Genomic DNA, 21,380 nt, shown 5'->3' on the forward strand with positions numbered 1-21,380 from the left:
AGATGACTATGGCATCTCAGCAGTTTACTGCCTCCTTCCCAGTCTGTATGCACTTAATTTATTTTTCTCATCTTATTGTATTAGCTAGAACTTCCAACACCATATTGAAAAGGAGTGGTGAGAGGGGACATCCTTGACTTGTTCCTGATCCTAGAAAGAAAGCTTAGAATTTTTCACCAAGTTAATTTCCTATCCTCCCATATTTTTAATGGTGTTTTCTACCATTTCAAATTTAATTGTCAGCATTTAATGACATAGATTAAACATATCCACATTTTCCTCTATATATTACGGATGTTGTGTTATTCTTAAAACTTTCTCCAAATAATTATAGCCACCAAATACATTTTTAGGTGTTGATTGCATTTGTAGTTATATGACTGCATAAATTTGACAAAAGTCATTGAATTGAATATTGAAAATTAGTGAATTTTATTGCATGTAAATATACAATAATAAAAGTGATTTTAAAATTTTAAAAAAGAAGGATTTATTCACATAAGTGTAGGTGTGTAGTGTATGTACACACACATGCCCACATGCATGTTTGTTTGAAGAAAGAATCAGATGGAGACTGATGAAGAGAAGGGTGTGGAATGGGGAGTGAGGAGATAATGGTGGGAAGAAGGAGGAGGATGTCTGTCTCCTGGCCATGCCTGAGGGACAGTTGGACATGTGAAGGGAACCAAAGTGTAAAGGAGCAATGTGTGCAATTATTGCTGCTCCAGGATTTTGGTTAAAAGGGAAAACAAAAACATTAAAGAAAAATGCAAACATAGAAAATCACAAATTTTTCTCTCCTGACTCTTAACCCTGTCCTCTGTCCACTGAGGCCTCTGCAGCCACCAGCAGGGGAAGAGGAGAACAGAACAGTGATGCCAAAAACAGGAAATGAAATCAGCCCAAACCAAGTTAGTGAGCACATTCTGTATTTATTTTTCAATTCAAGCATCAGAATACAACAACATGAGCTTCAAAGGGACATAGGATCTGTGCTTTGGGAGTCCCAGGGCAGCCACAGATATGGGGAAGGAGGTCAGAAACCAAGCTTCAGAGAGAGGTTTTGGACTTCTGGATACCAGGGTAGAAGGAACTTCTAGAACAGAGTTCAAATTTTGCCAGGACCCCTCTGCCCTTACAGGGAACTCAGGGGGAAATTGAGGTCAGGATCCAGGTCAGCAGCAGCCTCCGGAGGACTGACTACTGCTCCCTCCACAGCAGCTGGAGCCCCCTCCGGAGCCCCCTCCGCAGCAGCTGGAGCCCCCTCCAGAGCCCTCTCCACAGCAGCTGGAGCCCCCTGAGCTGCAGCAGTCAGACCTTCTGTGTCTGAGGCGGAGAGACCTGCGGGGCTTGTGGTGGCTCAGGCAGCAGCCGCCACCCCCAGAGCTACAGCATCCACCACCCCCAGAGCTACAGCAGCCCCCACCCCCAGAGCCACAGCAGCCCCCAGAGCTGACACTGCAGCAGGAAGAGACTGGGGGGCACTTGGGGGGACACTTCGGGGGGCATTTTGGGGTGCAGCACTTGGGAGGGCACTTGGGAGGACACTTGGGAGTGCACTGCTGGCTCTGCTGGCAGGACATCTCGGGTCGGCAAGTGGGCGTTCAGGAGCTGAGGGAGAGTCAGACAGCAAGTCAGCCCCACACCAGAGACCACCCCCATCTCTTCTTGCTCTCTGAATATCACTATAGCCTCCAGAAGTTTTACTCCTTTGAGTAGTTTTCCCATTACTCTTGCGTCATCTCTTTGGAACCTGAGCGTACCCTTGTAAGTCAAACATGAACTTCCATCTACTGCTCCAAGTAGTAACGTTAAGACCAAACAATATTACCAAACACATCCAAGAGTCTAAAGCCTTATCAGTGGTGATAGAAGTGAATCCAGCTATGCCCTCCAAATCGGAAGCAGTTTTACTTATCAGCCACTTTAAGGGAATATAATTCCTTCAAGGAAAAATTCAGTGATCATTCCCTCTTGTCATTATCTCCATGATGACTTCATTCTGTAAGGTCAGCATTGCAAGGGGTCTTGGTGATGACCCACCTCAATAAGCTCACGGTAAACCTCTTGATTGCTCAGCTCCCCGGTCTCAAACCAGAGCTCAAGTCTCTGCTCCCTACCCAAGTTGATGGGGTGGCCTGGTGATTCTCAGGCTTGCTGTGTCCCGATCAACAAACTCCCAGAGCTATGGCTGTGTGGCTTTAACAAGCCCAAAGGAGCCCGAGCTTCCTTACACAGCCCTGCTCCTCCTTTGTGGGCAAGGACAGGCCTGTGTTTTCAAAGCTGAGCTCCCTCAGGGCACCTGCCAGAGTGGAGCACAGTGCTCCTTGCTTTGGTGTCCCTTCCTGAGAGGCCCACTCTGCTGCAGATCAGCTCCTTTCCTCTGGAGCCCAAGGGCACAGCCATCTAGCGTCTCTCTCTATGCCCCCAGTGGGTGCCAGACCCCTTCCTGTACCCCTCCCCCTAACTTCCTGAGCCCCTTCCTCTGACACAGTGGCCTCCCCCTGCCCAAGGTCCTGCCTATCTGCCCTCCTGCTCTGAGCCTCCCACTGTGGAAGGCCCTGCACCATTCCCAGTGGACACTCACCGGATACACAAGCAGCACAGGATCCGTCAGGAGGGAGTGGATGGAGGTGCACTCGTCTAGAGGCCCTTTTATCCTGGCCTTGGGCTCTGCCTCAGCAGGTGAGACAGAGCCTGGGCATGAGAGGACTGCTTCCCGCCACCCACATGGTCCTGTGACAGGTGATGACTGGCTGCTCCTTCCTGCCTCCCTCCATGAGGATCAGGGTACCCACCTTAGACTAGGAATAGGGCTGGTTAGAAACAGAAGTTGGGGGGGGGGTTGGAGGGATTTATTTTGATCTTCTGCCTCATCTCTCTGGGAAGTGCCAGCTTGGAGGCCTCTTAGCTCCTGTTTTTTTTTCACTTCGGACCCCAATAGCAGCTGATATAAACTCATTGGCTCTTGGCAGCCTGTTTTGGACTATAATTCAGAGATGGCTTCACGTTTCTCTACTTTAAGTTCAAGTCCAAATCACTCCACAAGGCTATCAGAGGCCATCGACTTTGATCTGCAGCCCAGGTATGCCCACTGTCTGTTCCGTATAGCCTTCAGGCTAAGAATGGCTTTATGTGTTTAAATGCTTGGGGAGAAATATCAAAAGGAGAATATTTTATAACACCTGAAAAGAATATTAAGTTCCAATTTCAGTGTGTTCATCTGTGCTCATTTCTTTGTTATCTGTGGTTATTTTCACACTGTGTTGGCAGAGTTAAGTAGGTGGGACAGAGACCCTATGCCTCCCACAGCCTAAAATATTTACTCCTCAGCCCTTTATCCAAAAATGTGCTGACCCATGCTGCATCCCAGTACTTTTTGGAGCCTGGAGTCACACAGACCTAGGAGGCAATCCTGGTTCAGCCACCTGGTAGCTGTGTGTCCTGTGAAAGTTACTTAATTCATTTCTAATTTTGTTCGTGTGCTTGTTTTCTCTAGTATAAAAACGTGAATAGTGAAGGAAATATCTCACGGGAGCATTGTGCCAGTCAGCAAGATAATATAAAGAGAGAGCCTATGATATGGTGGACCCTCAAATGATGACGCCTCTAGACTCATAAATAACAGAAAAAGGGGTGTTATTTTTAATCAGAGCGTTTTTCAAAGGAGGGTAAGTCTGGGTTTTGTTTTGTTTTCTACAAATTAGTTGCTTTATATTTCTATTGTAGGCCCTTTTGTTTTGTTAAACATCTTGATCTGTTTGACCATGAAAATATAGCCAAGAAAGAGTTTGTGGTGAGGGGCCGGAGGGCTCTGCATTGCACCACTTATTTAGACAAATCCGGGGCCAGTGGAGGGACCTCGAAGGGCTCTTTAAATCTCTTAAGGCAGTTTTGGATTATGTTCTTAAGTTTTTATTCTTGTTTTCTCTGCTTGCACAATTTGTCTACTCTGATGATTTCAGTAGATGAAGGGCTAGGGCAGGCGCTCACATTTGGTTCAGATTGGTGTACAGCACCACAGTGAGATTCTCCCAAAGTAAACTGATGAATTCAGTAGAAGAAGGCACATTAAAGCCTTAAGAACCCTGTGAAGAAAAAGCTTCTCTTTTCTGTCAGTGGCAGAAAAATTGGGGCAGAATCTAAAATTCCCCAGAGCCTAGAATAGAGTAAATTAGCAAGTCCTAAGGGGAAGAGCAAAGCCAGCTAACATGCAGTTGCAAATATAAATATGTTTGTGTATGTGCATTTGGATGTGCAAATAATATAGACTACATGTGTGCATGTTTGCATAAACATACACACATTCTATAGTGTGTGCGTGTGTGTGTGTAGGTACCTTCCTGGGGTTTTTCCCCTATCTCATCCACATTAAGATTCTTTTAAAAATAACTACCTATGACCATTGAATAGGGTAAGTGTACATCCCCATTTACCAGGGACAGTTTTGGATTATGCCCTTTGTCCCAACATAAATCATCATAAACCTCCTTTTCTATCCCAACTGTGTTTCAGTTTGGATAATGTATACAGTCACGCTACCATTAAATAAAGTCTTCTCGAGGGCCTCCACTGATTCAGGACAAAATCTAAACTCCTTGCCCCAGCATTCAAATACTATACAGTATGAACTGGGTCTGTTCCTACAGGTTTCTATTTGCTCTCTTATGCCTCTGCTATGAGACTGAATACTTCTTGGGAGCAAGAGTCTGGATATGACATGCTTGCACGCCCTCATCAGCATCTAGAACACAGATATGCATATCGTCACATCACCAGCATTTCATAGCAGCTGAGAGATTGCAAATAGCTTTTCCATGTGACTTAGGCAATGGGATAAGAGTTTGACATTCAGACATGCACAGTAATAAGTGCTGGCCATATCATCCAACAGAGATCTGCCTCGATATTACTCAGATGCAATATTGGTCCTCAGGTTGTTCCAAAGGGCTTAGTTATGGAAGGAGAGGTTGGGATATTGATTCCCTGCCTCACACAGGTAGTACGACTCAGAAGCCCAGCTCACAGATTCCTAGGATGATGTGGCTGAGATGCTATCGGGTTATCCCTCTGTCTGCAGGCAAGGCAGCGCCCAACCGTCAATTAATGTGACTTCAGGGTAGGTAACGAATCAGTAGCATGGTTGCAATACCATGAGGACTCCGTCCCCAGCCTTGGTTATTAGATTGCAATTGATTTGGCAACATTTAATAGCAAAAAATGTTTAATGGCAAGGTTTTCTGAGGTCACTTACTCATCAGAGGCGTCTGTCTCCCATGTGCTCTGTTACTTTCAAGGGATGAGAGAAAAGATTGCTGAGGTCACTGGGAAGTCACGAAAACTGTGCGAATTTCACTCTGTTCCCAGCTCCCTAAAGCCCCTGCTAGGCAGGATCTTATTACATGATTGAATTTCAGTTTGTTCCTCTCCCTTTCAAAACCTTTATTTTGTATTATAAATTATTTTTCAAAGCACACTAAAAGTATTATGAAAAATATTTATTATTTCAAATTCTTGAAAGAAATTATTTTGAATGAAAAAGAGGAAATGGAAATATGAAAGAAAAAATTGATAAATGTATATATTAAAAGTTAAAATTTTATATCAAAAATAGTACTGTAAATTATAAAATATCTACTAGGAATATAGAAAAAAGGCTCTTACAAATCAATAGGAAATATGCAAGCATACTAAAAAACAAATAGGATGAACAAAGAACATAGAGAGGCAATGCACACACCAGAAAAGAAATACAAATGGCAAAAAATAATTGAAAAATGTGTTCAATTTTACTACTAATCAAAGAATAAAAAAATCAAAAGCAAACACCTTGTCTTTTTATGTTACAGTGTCCATTCATTTTATACAGATTGGCAAAGATTGAGTGTTTAACAAAAGTTCAGTGTTGGAGGGGAAGCGAGGAATGGGCATTCATGCTTCATTGGTTTGGCATACTTATTATGTAAGACAATATGATGATTCATTCATTCAGTGCATACTTTATGATGTATAAATGAATTAAAATGTAAAATGAGCATACTCTTTTACAGCATTTGAACATCTCTGACTAGAGCCTAAGGAGATAAGGGAATGATAAGGAAAAATATATGTATAAGAATTTTCCCTGTAACTAATTACAAATAATAAGAGCACCGCAAATTACAATATATAATAACGCATAGTTTTAAATGAACAGGGCATTTATGTATAAAATGTTAAAGCTTTGTTGAAAATATTTTAAAATATCTAAGTAGAAATCTATAGCATATGTTCATGGTATATGGAAAGAAAAGTAAATATTAAGATAAAAATCCTCACCCTCTCCCCATGGTATTATATGAGTTTAATACAATGCCGGTCAAAACCCCAATAGCACAGTTTGCTTTGCTTCGTTTTGTCTTGGCTGTGTGGCACGTGACAAGTTTACCCTAAAAATTATACAGAACAAACTCTTGGGGTAATGAATGCTTGCCATAGAGTGAGTACTTAACAAATACTTATTATTTTACATACACTATATTGACTTCCTATTTTGTTTTGTTTACATGAGTTTTGCTTTCTATTCTGTTTTGTTTATATCATTTTTAACTTTATTTTGATGCGATCAGTTTATCAAAATTTCCCTTAAACACTTCTTCTGTTTTTCTTATACACCAAATTTGTTTCCATTATGAGTCTATCTTTGTATTCGATTTAAGCATTTAGCTCTTTAATCTACATGAAACTCATTTCATTATAGAATATGATATGTTGGTGTGTGTGTGTTTTCCAGTTCTATAGGACAGGCACCAACAAACACCATCCCAGGAGTCCAGTCTCAGACCCTTGGTGCAGTGACAGTGAACAGCGGAGAGGAGTGGTGGTGACTTAGACCAACTGTGACAAGTATCTTGAAAAATGCACTTAACCTCACTGGGCCTCAATTTCTGCTTTTGTAAACTGGGGGCTAAAAATGGGCCTGCTCCTAGCATAGCATAAAGTGAGCAATAGGCTAACACAGTACCTGACATATTGGAATTGCTCCATCATTGACAGGACAGTGTTCCCAGTCATCAGAATGCAGGACAATGCCAGAGTAAGAGCGTTTCTCAGGGATGCCCCAAGCTAGCTGAAGAGATTGGTCCAGGACAGTGAAGGAAGGTGATGTCTCTCCTACCCAAGCATTCATCTGATATAAAAACTGCTGTTTGAAATTTTAACCCTGCTATTTCTGGCTTCTGTAAATGCTTGCTGGCTTAAATAATAAGGAAAAGAAGACTACTCCCATTTCAGAGAGGCCATTAAACCTTCCCCAGATGAAGTTATCAGTGCTGGCGTCAGGCCAAGCCTTTGGTCCAGGTCTCAAAGCGCCAGCACATAGGGGCTCTTTAAGAACTTGCAAAGGGGACCGGTACAGAACCCCATATTTGGGAGACAATGAGGGTAAGATGGTATAAATACAGGAAACTTCCTGTGTGATTTTGCCCAGAATTTCAGAGACATTTTCCTCTGGGCCCGCATGTAATAATAATAAATGTAACTCCATCTCTCTAAGCGTTGCTTGGTTCTTCTCCGGTTTTGCTGTAACACCGCTGGTCTGACTGCCTAAGGCTGGGAGGAGGGTAGTCAGAGAGGGCATTCTGGACCCACTCCTGCTGTGGGACAGTGTGGTGATCCCAGCCTCAAACTGCATGAGAATTGTGGAGAATGTCCTGTGCGTAAGCAGGAGGGTGCCCGCATATGGGAAGCAGAGGAGAAATTAAGTCCAGCCACTACTGCTGGACACCAGTTTCTGGACTCATCGGAGAGGCAGGAGAAGGAAAGACTCACAGAGACCCTGCAGAAGTTTGTTTCCTTGTTTTTGAAGAGCTTTTGGCCTTGAAGCATCTGTCAGGTCCCATCTAAGTGTCTCTGGCTCTTAGAACTTAGAAAGAGCCAGAAAGAGGAAGAGATCATGTGATCTCTTCTAGAGAAAGTATTGTGTTTCTACCTTCCCAGGAGGAGCCCCATCCTAAGTTGAAGCAGTTTTCCCTGCCTGAGGGAAGCCACAGGAATAGAGGAAGCCCTCAGAAAGCCCCCAGTATGGTGTGATAGCCTATCCCCTGAACTTAGGAAGTCATTCACCTGAGGCCTGAAATTCTGCCTCTGACCTTTAATGTCCTTGGTCCTAACATGGAAACACCTAGTATTACAGGTATTATAATTTATAAGGATTCCAAGTCAGATGGGTAAAGAGGAAACACATCTTGGGAAGTCCCAAGAGAAAAAAAAAAGAAGTTATATTACAAGGAGAGAGGACAACCTGAGAATATTATCACTGGAGAACTGTAGTGTTAAAGTGGGCATGAAAGTAGAAGCATTAGGGCAGCTCCCTGGGAAAAAAGTAGAGGCTGATTTACATCCATCCAGAATCAAAACCTGCAGTCACCTCATTGGAAGGACCACCAGAAGCACAGAGGCAATTTCATCTCTCACAGACCTTGTTTCCAAGCTCTTAACACTCTTAATGAAGATTGTGTGTATGTGTCTATAATTTGTGATTCTGATTGTACTCTGTGACAATAGAAACTGTTTGAGGTCCATGTGCAGAAGTGACCTTGAAATTTTATTTGTAATGTAGCCGTCTACATTTTTTGAAGTATGAGTTATGTGGGGTCATTTTATAATTTTGGCTGAAGGGGGAGCATGGTGAAATGGTTTGAGAGAAGAGGAAGAGAGCAAGGGTATCAGGAAGGAGGAGTTATGGCTGAGTAGGACAATAGGTCCCCTGCCTGCTTCTGGGTACTGATAATTAGGTTTTTGTTACTCCACTTCAAGCCCACTCTTCAACATCTGGCTTTTGGATGTTAGTTAGGGTTGTCACTCTGCAAACCACCTTCCTCCTTTGCCAGCTGGCTTCCTGTAGTCTCTGCCAACAGGGGGAGCTATAAAGAGATGAAAGGTCAGGCAGGGGGACAAGGGCCAGGCTCCCTGCTGTCTGCTCCTTGTTAGTTTCCTGTATCTCTCCAGGTGCTCCCAACCTTACCTCCTGCCCCAGCCGTGGCCATTTGTTCCAGTAACATGAGTGGGTTCCAGGGTGCAATGTTCCCGGTTCTCACAGAGCCAGCCTTGTGCCCCTTACAGACCTGAGGACACCACCAGGGGGCACCTGCTCCTCAGAGGGTCCAACCACTAGGGCCTCTCATCTGAGCTCAAGGATCCCTGCATCAGTGAGCAGGGCCCCCTCCTCAGAGGCCTGAGTTTTAATTTCATGGGACCCCACCTCCAAGTTTCCGAGTTTTAATAATTTCAGCATCTCTCCCTGTCTCTCCCATTTATAGGGGTGGTAGTAGTTAAAGTTACTACCTCCATGAACACTTATCAACCCGGATGTGTCTTTTCAGTTCTCCAACACCAAGTCAGCAATTCTTTGGATACTGTTCTTGTTAAAGAAAATCCCGTAATTTTCATTTCCTGACCTTCAATGGTAGAGGGACTGGTTTCAGCTCTAATGACCGGCAGAAGTGGAAGGAATTGTGTTCGTGGGGACTCTCAGAGTCTTGAAAGCAAGCAATGCTGGTTCAGGGCCCAGGTGGCCAGGAGAGACAGAACCGAGACCAGACATGTTCACCTTTCCCAGAAAGTGTATAATAAGAGACAACAGTGGAGAACAAGTTGGGGAGCAAACTGTTTATTGTTTCCGTTCAAGAAGGGGCCAGCCAAAGAAATAATCTGGGGTTCCCAGGGCAAGCTGCAAAGGTGGGATCAGAGGTCGGGAGATGAGATGTTCGAAGAGGACACAGATTTCTGGATTCCCAGTCAGAAGAATCTTCCAGAACAGAATTTGAAATCTTCACTAAAATGTCTCAGCAACACAGGCAGGCCCAAGGAAGATGGTCTTGCCCCTTTAGTGCCTCTGATGCTGCTCTTCTTGGCTCCGGGTCCACTTTAGCAGCAGCCTCCAGAGGACTGGCCACAGCCCCCTCCATAGCTGGAGCCCCCTCCGCAGCAGCCTCCAGAGGACTGACCATAGCCCCCTCCATAGCTGGAGCCCCCTCCGCAGCAGCCTCCAGAGGACTGACCATAGCCCCCTCCATAGCTGGAGCCCCCTCCGCAGCAGCCTCCAGAGGACTGACCATAGCCCCCTCCATAGCTGGAGCCCCCTCCGCAGCAGCCTCCAGAGGACTGACCATAGCCCCCTCCATAGCTGGAGCCCCCTCCGCAGCAGCCTCCAGAGGACTGACCATAGCCCCCTCCATAGCTGGAGCCCCCTCCGCAGCAGCCTCCAGAGGACTGACCATAGCCCCCTCCATAGCTGGAGCCCCCTCCGCAGCAGCCTCCAGAGGACTGACTACTGCTCCCTCCGCAGCAGCTGGAGCCCCCTCCAGAGCCCCCTCCGCAGCAGCTGGAGCCCCCTCCAGAGCCCCCTCCGCAGCAGCTGGAGCCCCCTGAGCTGCAGCAGTCAGACCTTCTGTGTCTGAAGAGGCGAGACCTGCGGGGCTTGTGGTGGCTCAGGCAGCAGCCACCACCCCCAGAGCTACAGCATCCACCACCCCCAGAGCTACAGCAGCCACCACCCCCAGAGCCACAGCAGCCCCCAGAGCTGACACTGCAGCAGGAAGAGACTGGGGGGCACTTGGGGGGACACTTAGGGGGACATTTTGGGGTGCAGCACTTGGGAGGGCACTTGGGGACGCACTGCTGGCTCTGCTGGCAGGACATCTGGGCGGGCAGGTGGGTGGACGTTCAGGAGCTGAGAGAGAGTCAGACAGCAAGTCAGTCCCACACCAGATTCCACCCCTGCTCTTCTTGTCCTTTTAATTGATGTTCTAGCTCTTTTACTTTGGAAGTTGTGAGACCAGACATAGGAAAACCATCTCTGACCTTTTTATCAGGGTTATTAGTTTATCATGAGTCTCAAACCTCATTTGGATGGTTGTCATACAAAATCATCTCCAAATACATAAGGAAAGTTGATGCCTGTTAATATTTCCTAAGTGTTGGAGAGAAGACCAGGCAATAAATTTGCTTCAGGACAGCATTCATTCTACCATGTCATCAAGAATCTTGAAAATGTCCAATGTAGGATCATTTTAGAGCTAAAGCTTCTTTAAGAAAAAATCAAACTCATTCTCTCTGGAAAGGATTTCTGATATGGTTTGCTTTTGCAGAAGGCAAATTGAGAAAATTGTAACTGCAACGTGCCTTGGAGTCAATTGTTCTCAATCAATTCAATTTATAAATGAAGAAACGTCATTTATAAGTGAATTCACTGGCTCAATGCCTTTCACTAGCATGTCACAGCTCTGTTCCCAGGTTCCCTGATTCTCAACCTCACACTCTGTCCTTTATAGTCCTGCTCCCCAGGCCTGTCACAGGGCTTCGCAGCTCATTGTTTCCCCTTCTCCCATCATGGATCTTCCTGGAGTCTAGACCGATCCACACTGTTTCTTTCTGTTAAGTACCAATGTCCTGAGCACATTGTTTCTACAACTGGTTATGGCTGTAGCTCCAAAATTATATTCCCACTCTACAACCCATTCTAGCATAATCTAATGATCAATGTTTTTATTCTCTAAAGACAAAGAAACACACCCAGCAACTGCAAGCAATTTGGTTTCTCTAAACCTCTAGCACCAGCCACACAAATCTTCCCGGTTACCTTGGTCTCTCTCACCCATGCACCCTCGCTCTTCTTCAGATTTTCTGGGCTCTCATCCTTGCCAACCACAACTCCAGTCCCCAAGGCCCTGCCCGCCTGCCCTCCTGCTCTGGTCTGGCCTCCCTCTATGATAGGCCCTGCTCCATTCCCAGTGGACACTTACCAGGTGCACAAGCAGCACAGGGTCGGTCACTACCTCAGGAGGGAGTGGATGGAGATGCTCCATCCCCACGGCCCTTTTATGCTGGGCTTGAGCTCTGCCCCAGTGAGTGAGACAGGGCCTGGGCATGAGAGGACCGCCTCCTGACATCCACATGGTCCTATGACAGGTGATGACTGGCCACACCTCCCAGCCTCCATCCATAGGGCCATAGGGCTCAGGGCAGTTGCCACTGGCGAAAAAAAAAAAAAAAAAAAAACCTGCTTAAAATGTGGGATTGTGGTGAATAGAAATGAACATCATTGTTTCTCTGTTGCCTTATGTTCTATGGAAAATGGTTCTCCACTTATGGACCCTGGTCACACAACTCCTTTCCTGCCACCCTAGATATTAATTTTCCATCTGGACTTTGGATCTTTTTTGCAGGATCTACAAATTAATTAAGATGGCAAAAAGGAAATAGCAAGTAATATGCAGCACTTGGCAACATTTGGGAGATAGATACATAGATAGATAGAGAAATAGGTGGCCATATGGATTTTTAATGGACAGTGGGATTTTTTAAAGCCACATATACCTTTTAAAGTAGATGGATCTTGTTCAAACTAAATGATATGTTTCTCTCCTATATACATCAATGAGTTTTTGCTTCGTGAATGTAGATCCAGAATGAGTGACTAAAGCTGGGCATATTGCCCTAAATTATAACCTGAAAATAATTTACAGTCTTCTGTGGCAAAACTGAAGGGGTGAGGTAAAATAAAAATGGGAAGGGTTAAGAGAAGACAATGGCTTATTTTAGTGGTCATAAAGAGTGGGTTCAAGTGGTGTCACTGATATACTTAAGAACAGACATATTGATTATTCAAATTTAAATTGTTTGCATTGTTGCAATATAAATTCCCCACATTTCCCATGCTCAGAAATATGGCTGAGAACAGATTGGTTCCAGATTGTGGGGAGACTATTGTCATGGCCCATCACTGGGTTTTATTGAAAGTTCACCAGAAATCCACTGAAGGTCTTAATTTAATTTTATTATTATTACTTGCATGTGTGTCATTTTAGCAGGGTCAGAATAATTACATTAGTGTTGGATCCTAATATGGAAGGAGACTGTGTGTGGGAAACCGTGGGATAGAATATTACAGCAGTCGGCAATAGGATGAGATAATACTATCACCACTAATCCCCCAAATGTCTCTATAGACCTGCAATCCCTTATTCACAATCTCCATATCCAAAGACCTCTGAAAACAGAGATTCTTGTCCAGTTGTTGACAGTGAGGTCTCTTTATCTTACTGTGGATATTCATATATTCTGTTGTAGACATATTATTGGTTTCCCCAAGGGGTAGGAGTCCTGAGTTATGGGGTGTGGGGAATCTCGACTGCACACCAGATGTGGTAGACTCCTTGGTATGAATTCTTTAGTGTTGAGATTGGACATGGCCTGCACTGAAGTATACCTGTAGCATTGTTAATGAATTCTATTCACCATACTGTTGAAACTGAATCCAAGGTTCAGCTTCCTGCCACCACAAAAGCCAAACTCATGAGACAGGTATTGGTGAAAAAGGAAAGAAGTTTATTCAAGTGCCAATCACCTGAGAAGATGGGGGACTCTCATCCCAAAGCCCATCTTAGCATCATAGTGCAGACAGGTGTTTTTATAGGGAAGGAGGAGGAAAGCAGAACAAAAAGATCAGAGGAACAGGCTGTGGACATGCAGGCAGTGTCCTTGCTGGTCCCCAATTGGATCTTTAATGTCAGCATATTGGCACTGGTCAGTGCTGGCCAAATTCCTGCAGTTGGGTGATCTGCACCAACCAAAGTCATGGTCAAGGCCATTTCTTGTCCAAGGAAAGCTGGCACTGCTGATGCCTGCAATATGCTTATAAGGAAACTGTCAGTATGTAAGTTCCTTTTATCAATTTGCTAGTACATTTTATCCTAATTTCATTTCTTGGTTAGTCAGAATAGTATAAAGTTTGTATTCCCGGTTACACTGTCCTCCTTTAAAAAAAACAAAAGTTTTGAATTTCTTATGGCACCAAGGGTTTCAGATAAGGGATTATCGTCTCTGGTTTATAAATATTCTTAGGTCACTAGTGGAACACAGAACTCGAACATTTTTCAGTAACATCAATTTAACTCTAATTGTCACTGCTTTGCTAGGGCCTTGCTGTACCAGTCTGTCTACCAAAACTCACAGTTAAGCAAGCCTCAGGTCCTCCCCGTCTTTAACTAACACCTCAAGATTTTCCCTACTCAATCACACTATCCACCTTAATTCGTAATCATTCTTATATGGTGTGTTTTCTTTACTCACTCTCAATTACACCATTATATTCAGTGGAGGACCCAAAAGAACAAAAGTGTGGGCATGCTTATTGCAGGCCCTCCTAGGGTCTTTGTGCATTTTCCTCTCTTTTGTTGGGGCCCAAGACAAAATATATCCCATATATCCCACAATGGCATATTGATTAGCTTGCATTAAACTAATAGGCCCGCGGCCAGTGCCAGAAGGGTACCGTGACCCTCCCTTGTCTCCCTGAATGCAGGAAATATATCTCTCATGTGGAAGCTGTCCTTCCACATCCTGGAAGACACCCCCTTATTTCTAGAGAGAAACAACTCAGAGCGAAGAGTCTGTGTCATCAAGTTTTACTGCCTCCTTTCTAATTTACTACTTTGTTTCAGTTCCTCACTAATGAAGATCCAAACCTTCCTTTCTAAGGAGCACTACTATTTTTTTTTTCTTGTCAGTTTCTCACAAACGTATTGTTTCTTTGTCTAAAACATACAGAGGTGCCTGGTTCAAACGTTTCTTTGAGCCTCCTTTCATATGAAATTGTTTTTTCTCCTGCTAATGCAATCCTGTGTTACTTCTATTATTAGTCCAGTCATAAGAACTCAAGAAGGGTAAGGGGGAGGGGGGCAAGGTTCTCCCCCTCCCAACACTGCTTTTGCCTATAAACCCTATTAACTGATCGTCAGTACAAATTTCTTCTGTTTGTGTTACAATGTCCTGTGTTAGGAGTTTTCAAGACAATGGAAATTCCTGCTTATAATTTTTTCAGGTTGCCATGGGCATTCCTGTGCAGAGTTAGAAAGGGAGTATTTTGAGCTATTGGGTCAGTTTTCCAAATAATTATAATAAAGAGTCATAGATAATCTATTAGTCATAATAGCAGAGATCTTCCATAATCAGCACTCAGTCCCTTCAAGAGAAAAGTAAGTTCACATAGATCCTTAAAGCTGGAATTCCTTGGCTGTGTTTACCTGTGCTCCTGCCTTACTTTCTAGAGCATTGTTTTATTGCTCAAGGCTAAGGATCTCTGTTGGATTGGGAGTGCCCTGAGGTCAAGCTCTGATTGTCTTTCCTCTAACTCAGTGGGTGTCAGTGTAGGTGGATTTGGTACCTCCCACCTGCAGGGGGAGCATTTGACAAGGAGACACATTTAGTCCTCATAGCTAAGGGGGAGTGGGTTGTGCTTAGGCCAGGGATACTAATAACACCCTACTTTGCAACAAGATAGTGCTCCCAGAACAAAGAATTATCCAGCCCAAAATGTCACTAGTGCTGAGGGTGAGAAACCCTGCTTTGCTATAGGAGGCTTAAGACTGTACTCATTGGAAACAGCTACTGTATTTCTGATAGAACCAAACAAACCAAACAACCCTCTAAATAATGCTGATGAGATGCTATGGAAATAACTGCTTAATTAAATGATTGCTCAATCCAGCCTTTCCTAAGCTGGGTCAAGTCAGGTCTTGTAAAGATTAAGGGCCCAACCCAATTTAAGCCTAAAAGGTATTTCTGATCGAGAGCCTTCCTCCCTGGTACTTCCTGTCCCTCTGGCTGACCCAAGGAGCCCTGCCCAATGGCAAACTGGATAGGTGGCATCCATAGCAATGACCATTTGTGATCGCTGCTCACCTCACTATCCTTGAACCCAACATTAATCCTGGTATCTGAGCTTCTGGTCCCCAAATCTTATAATCCTCTAGATTCAGCATTTTGCCTGAACCATTTTCCTCACCAATCACCCCACCTGTTTCCTGTCTGCCATTCCTTGTCCCTTCACTCCTTCAATTCCTCCTCCTTCACGCCTCTCTTGACTTGCCCCAGATGACTACACTTATTCCTATTTGTGCCTCCCTTCCACTCATCCGGCCTCTGCTTGGGCCTCAACTTGACCTGCCTCTGTGGCCCAACCAACTCATCAAATGGGCAGTTCCCCAGGACCCATCATCATCTTTTTCATCCACTTCTTCCCTTGGAGATGAGGACCTCACTATCAAAAGCAAATATACTTTTAGTGTTTTATAATACACAAAGTGTTTTTAAATAACTTACCTAATTTCATCCTCAATGTGGCCCAGGCAGGTATTGACCTTTAAACAACACAGGGACCAGGAAGAATGGTCAAGTCAGGAGGAAATACTTCACCTGGGGCTGTCTGTCATTGTGTCCATTATGTTGACATTATACCTGCTGTTAACTCTACCAGAACACTCTCCTCTTTCCTCCCATTTATCTTTCATATCTGTGTTTGTAGTTGCCTTCTCTAGGCACCTGACCCACTCCAGTGTCTTTTCTATGGGCTGCCATGATACCATATGCCTCCCAGGTGGAAACTCTCACAAGCTCTGTCTCTCAGACTTCATGTTAGCAACACAGTGTCTGCCTTACTCACCATTGTATTTCCAGGACCAAGTATACCCAGTTCCCGGTAGATTGTCAAATAAATGGATGTGTTAATACAAGTTGGTAAGTGGTTTTCTTCCTGACCAATATTATACTAGAGAACAGAGGGAAGCTGTTAACCCAGCTCAGGGCTCCTATGATAAGATGTGGTAAGGAACATGATGGGTGGCTTTGGCACAGCTTTAGTTATCCCTAGGCTTCTAGATACTTCTAGTTTAGTCTTCTAGGTCAGAAAGTTTCTTCTTTTGGAGGAATGAGTTTGATGGCCCTTGGGTTTGATGGTGATGGGGAAGCACATGGATCATCATGCATCACCCTGTTTTCCCAACTAGTTTCAGGCCACAGGCATGTGGATCCTCTGGGATGTCCAATCATGCCAGAAATCAGGAGTATGCTAGTCTTGTTAGAAGTCTTGGTCACCACCTGACTATTCTTCCATGCATCAGTGAAATATCCACATATGTGCGGCCTGTCTTCTGGTTACCTATCTATTCCATTGTAAAGAGCTGAGCTATTTTCTTATGCATGACAGTTCTATTTGCTTGTTCATCAGGACTCTAGTTTGTAGGACAAACTATGGGTTGTGGAATTTCTCCCCCTTAATATTTGGGTAGTCTTAAATAAAGGAGAGATATACCAAAATGAGGCCCTCCATCTCCCAGTAAAAAATATCTGTAACATGTACCAGACAACCCCTCTACATCAGTCACGCACAAGCACCCCATTCTGGGTACTTTTGGTGGCCTTAGGGCTGAGAATTTAACTGAGAAAAAGAAGAACCTCCTTGATCTTGAGGTACCTCTAGACTAAAGAGTAGAAAAATTTAACTTCACACAGATAATTACATAAAACCTCCCACAAAAACAGTTACAGACCAGCTCCATTTTGCAACAACATCCTACACATGCTATAGCCACTGCGTACAAGTGTCAACTCTCCTTTAGATCTTGAGCAAGCTCACACACCTAGGTATTCGCTATAGCAATGGTTTCTACCTCCAGCTGATCATAATAATTTTCAAATGGATTCCCGATTCTCTCTCTGGAAATTCAAATTAAATAGGTCTAGGATCACTTTTGGGATTAGATGTCTTTAAGTGGGTTCCCAGGTCATTTCACCCTAGCCTAGTGCCACGACAAAGAGGAAGGAACCTCTGAGAACATCTAGAGCAATTCCCTCATTCTACAGTGAGGATGCTAATCCCAGAGAGGGAAGTTTAGAAAGAGAGAAAAAATAGAGAAACACAATTCCAAGATAGGAAGCATGATCTTAATCTCTCTTACAATCACTTGGACTTGGCCTTCATCTCTGGAAGCCAGGCCCTCCTTTCTGGCATAGTGGAATGTCAGGTGTGAGAGTCTGGCCACCTCTGTCTCACACTCTGTGACTTTGCCAATGCATTGACACTTCTGGGCAACCGTCCGGCAAACTGAAATGAAAACAATACTACACAACCTGCGTATAGCCTCAGATTACTGTGAGATTCACAGGGGAGTCTCTCACAGATCTTTGAGCACCTTTAAAGAACTTTATAAATGGTATTTTTTTTTTCATGTAATTTTGAATTCTCAGCCTTGGTCCTCGGGCAGGGGTGGGCAACCATTTTTGTGAGTGCGTGCCAAAACCAGCAAAATCTCTGACTCAAAATTCTTCTGCATGCCAACCCTAATTTTTTGAGAACATGTTAAGCCTACTTGATATCTCTTAAGGTATATGTATGTGAAGAACCATGAAGAAATAATAAAATTCATTCGAGCGACAAAAACACAGTATATGATGATGAAAAATACATTTATTTTTAATGTATATATGTACACTGGTAGTCCGACAGAAAACTTTATGACTCCGTTTGATATTATCAGTGGGACTTTTGCTGCTGCATCACTGATGACAGAGATTTTACGTCAGGTTTATATTTTGTGACCTTCAGAGATATGCACGAGCTACGCAGAGATATGCATCCGTCAGACTACTCTTATTATGAGACTTAACAAAATTCATCACTGAGAACAAAGATTCACAAGCGTATGTGGATGAAACCAAAACACTGGTCAGATCTAGGAAGGCAGGGAGAGTTAAGGCAGAGGCATAGAAATTGCTCTTCCCCTCTCTCGTCAATTCATGTCTATGGTCTTTAAGATAACTTGTTATGTAAAATTATTTATTTATCTAAGATGCACCTACACTGAATTTATCTGAAAAATAAAAAAGTCGATATTAAGAAAAAAATTGTAAATGGAAGATTATAAGAGAGGGTTTCACGTGTGCAAAAGTTACTGGTGTGCCATGTTTGGCACGCATGCCAGGGGTTGCCCACCCCTGTCCTAGGGACTCTAACTTTTGTTCAAATCTTGACATGAAAGGAAAAGGCAGAGAGTGAGCTGGAGGCAGGTGGTCAGTAAAAGGGTAGCGTGTGGGGATGGAAAGGATAACGGAAGGGTCACCCAAAGTCAGTGTTGAAGGACTGTAGGGTATCGTAAATGATGCTACTGAGGTCACAGTTCCCATTGCCAAATGCATTTTAAACCATCCCCCAGCTTTTAAAGCATGCAGACAGAAACAGTAGGCACATGGGCTCACACAAAGAAACATGCAAAGCCCACAAAAGGACATGTAGACACACACACTCCTGGGCACGGTTTCCTCTGAACTGCTACAAATAGGCTGTAACTTCTCTCTGTGGGCCTGTCTGGAGGCTCAGAGCTGGACATTGTCAGAGGAAGTGGAACTTTGAGGCCAACTCGGACTAATCCCAAGAGAGACGAGTGTGGGCCCTGAGCTTCTCTGGCCTCAGAGATGGCACTGAGGCTTGCTGCTGCACTGCCCCGGCCTGTGAGGAGCTCCAGGCCATCCGGGGCTCCCTGGCTCAGGCCCAGCCTGACTCACCTAGGCTCTGTATCAGTAGGTCTGGGGTGACACATTTGTATTTCTCACAAGGCCCTAGGTCAGTGGTTCTCAGCCTTCTGGCCCTTTAAATACAGCTCCTCATGTTGTGACCCAAGCATAAAACTATTTTCGTTGCTACTTCATAACTATAATGTTGCTTCTGTTATGAATCGCAATGTAAATATCTGATATCGTTCGACCGCCAAAGGGGTCGCGACCCACAGGTTGAGAACCGCTGCCCTAGGTGATGCTGACGCTGATGCTGCTGGTCCAGGTACCACACTTTGAGCACCAGTGTGCAAGGCTGCAAGCTATCAGAGCAAACAAGGGTTCTGTCTGTCCCTTTTACCAGTGCCTTCCTAGCAAGTAAGCAGTGACTATTCATCAATCAATCGATAAACGAATGGATTTCACAGGAAAAGCCTCAATTTTTCTTTATATAACACAGGTAGTCTCCCGTGTCCTCCACCATTGATATTGCATCACTAGATCCCTGGGGCAAGGGAAAGACATACTCAGAGCCAGGCCCTGTATTTGTGGTGCCTACTATGGTGCTGGAACTGTGGGGCCCTCGGGGGTTGTGGCCCTTGAGGAGGAAGTCACTGGATCAGACCTTCAGGACCCAGACTAGAGCTGCCTCCCTTTCATCTTGGTGGCCTCAGGTACTCTCTCCCTCTGGGGAAGGGATCTCCTTGGGAACATTAGTTCCCCAACCAGTACTTGTCATCTGAAGGGAATGTAAGGAAGCGACACCCCTGGCTCTCCTGCCCCTCCAAGCCCCACCTTCATGCTGCCAAGACCAACATGCCTAATGGGATTTGGGAGCAATAGAGGAATGAAGAGTCAGCCTCAGATGCTCCCTTTTCTAGTATGTCCCCAAAACACAGCAGATAGTTTATTCTGAAATACAGAAGAGTGTATCCTGTGCAGAGTATCCCAGAGAGCCTAGCGGGGATCCCTTCTCTCTGCCTCTGACTCCATAGAGGTCACATGGCAGTGACTACGGCCCCAGAGCACAGCTGGGTGACCTGGCCAATTCGGGCTTGAAGATCTTTACCCCTCGACTAAGGAGCAAGAGCTATCTTCCTAGATTCCTCATTCCTTGTGTTTTTTCATCCATCCTTTCTCAGCAGGGGCCAGGGACACTGAGGGGACACAGAAAACCCACAAAGCAGACCACCTGGTCTAGTCTAAGGAAAGTTCAGCCATGGGTAACAATAAACCCAAGAAGAAAAACAACAAAGAAAAGAAAAAGAAAAGTTTATCCCAGGGAGTCAGGATCTGAGTGTAGCAACACCTTTATTGTTACATGGAGTCTTGTCCCAGGCTTGGGGTTGCCCATCAGGACAGATCATGGCTCAAGCTGCCAACCAACAAACCTTAATGAGTAGCCGCCTGCCCTAGGAGAAGCCAGGAACTTTAGGGATATTCTGACTCCACTCAGATGGGAGTTTACAATCTAGCTGGGCAGGTAAGACAGACAACAGACACACCTGAAAAATAAAATAGTTCAAGAGATGTTGCAAGGCACTTGCCAAATGGATGGGGTGGATGATGCAGTGCGTTCTAGGAAGTCAGCGCAGGCTTCTGAGAGTAGGAACAAGCAGAAAAGGCTCCAAGGAAGAGGTCTTGAAAGATGGGTTGGGTTTCAGATACTGGGAGTAGCGGAGAAGTGGTCCAGGGGGAAATGGACAGAGGCTTGGAGGCAGGGATGGCTATGGTATGTCCTGGGGAACACCCAAGATGTGCCCTGGTTGTGAGACTGGTCTGGCTGGAACAGAGGATGCTTATGGGAGTGGAGTCTGAGGTGAGGCTGCAGAGGTGTCTGAGACCCAGGTGTGGGTCCTGTGGTGACATGCAAAGGACATCGCCTCTGCAGCAGGGAGCCTCGGACTATCTTTGGAGCATTGCAAACAAGAGCGCGGAAATGGTGACTGCTGGGAAAGGCGGAGCCGCGTTGTCAGGGCAGGAGGAGCAGGGACGTTTCAGCTGGGCTTCCT

General features: G+C 44.8%; 2 protein-coding genes across 2 annotated transcripts; both read right to left on the minus strand.

Annotated features, from left to right (window-relative positions):
* Positions 1 to 1,175: 1,175 nt before the first annotated feature.
* On the minus strand, positions 1,176 to 1,583 carry LOC308533742 (uncharacterized protein; the record flags this gene model as incomplete). Its single annotated transcript, XM_081111841.1, has 1 exon — positions 1,176 to 1,583. The coding sequence occupies one exon, from the start codon at positions 1,581 to 1,583 to the stop codon at positions 1,176 to 1,178; it is 408 nt and encodes a 135-aa protein (XP_080967967.1).
* Positions 1,584 to 9,906: 8,323 nt separating this feature from the next.
* LOC308534697 (uncharacterized protein) lies at positions 9,907 to 10,680 on the minus strand (the record flags this gene model as incomplete). Its single annotated transcript, XM_081113264.1, has 1 exon — positions 9,907 to 10,680. One exon carries the CDS (start codon positions 10,678 to 10,680, stop codon positions 9,907 to 9,909), a length of 774 nt encoding a protein of 257 aa, XP_080969390.1.
* Positions 10,681 to 21,380: the final 10,700 nt, after the last annotated feature.

Source organism: Myotis nattereri, assembly GCF_964212035.1.
Source record: "Myotis nattereri genome assembly, chromosome: 18".
In the NCBI taxonomy this organism is placed as follows: domain Eukaryota; kingdom Metazoa; phylum Chordata; class Mammalia; order Chiroptera; family Vespertilionidae; genus Myotis; species Myotis nattereri.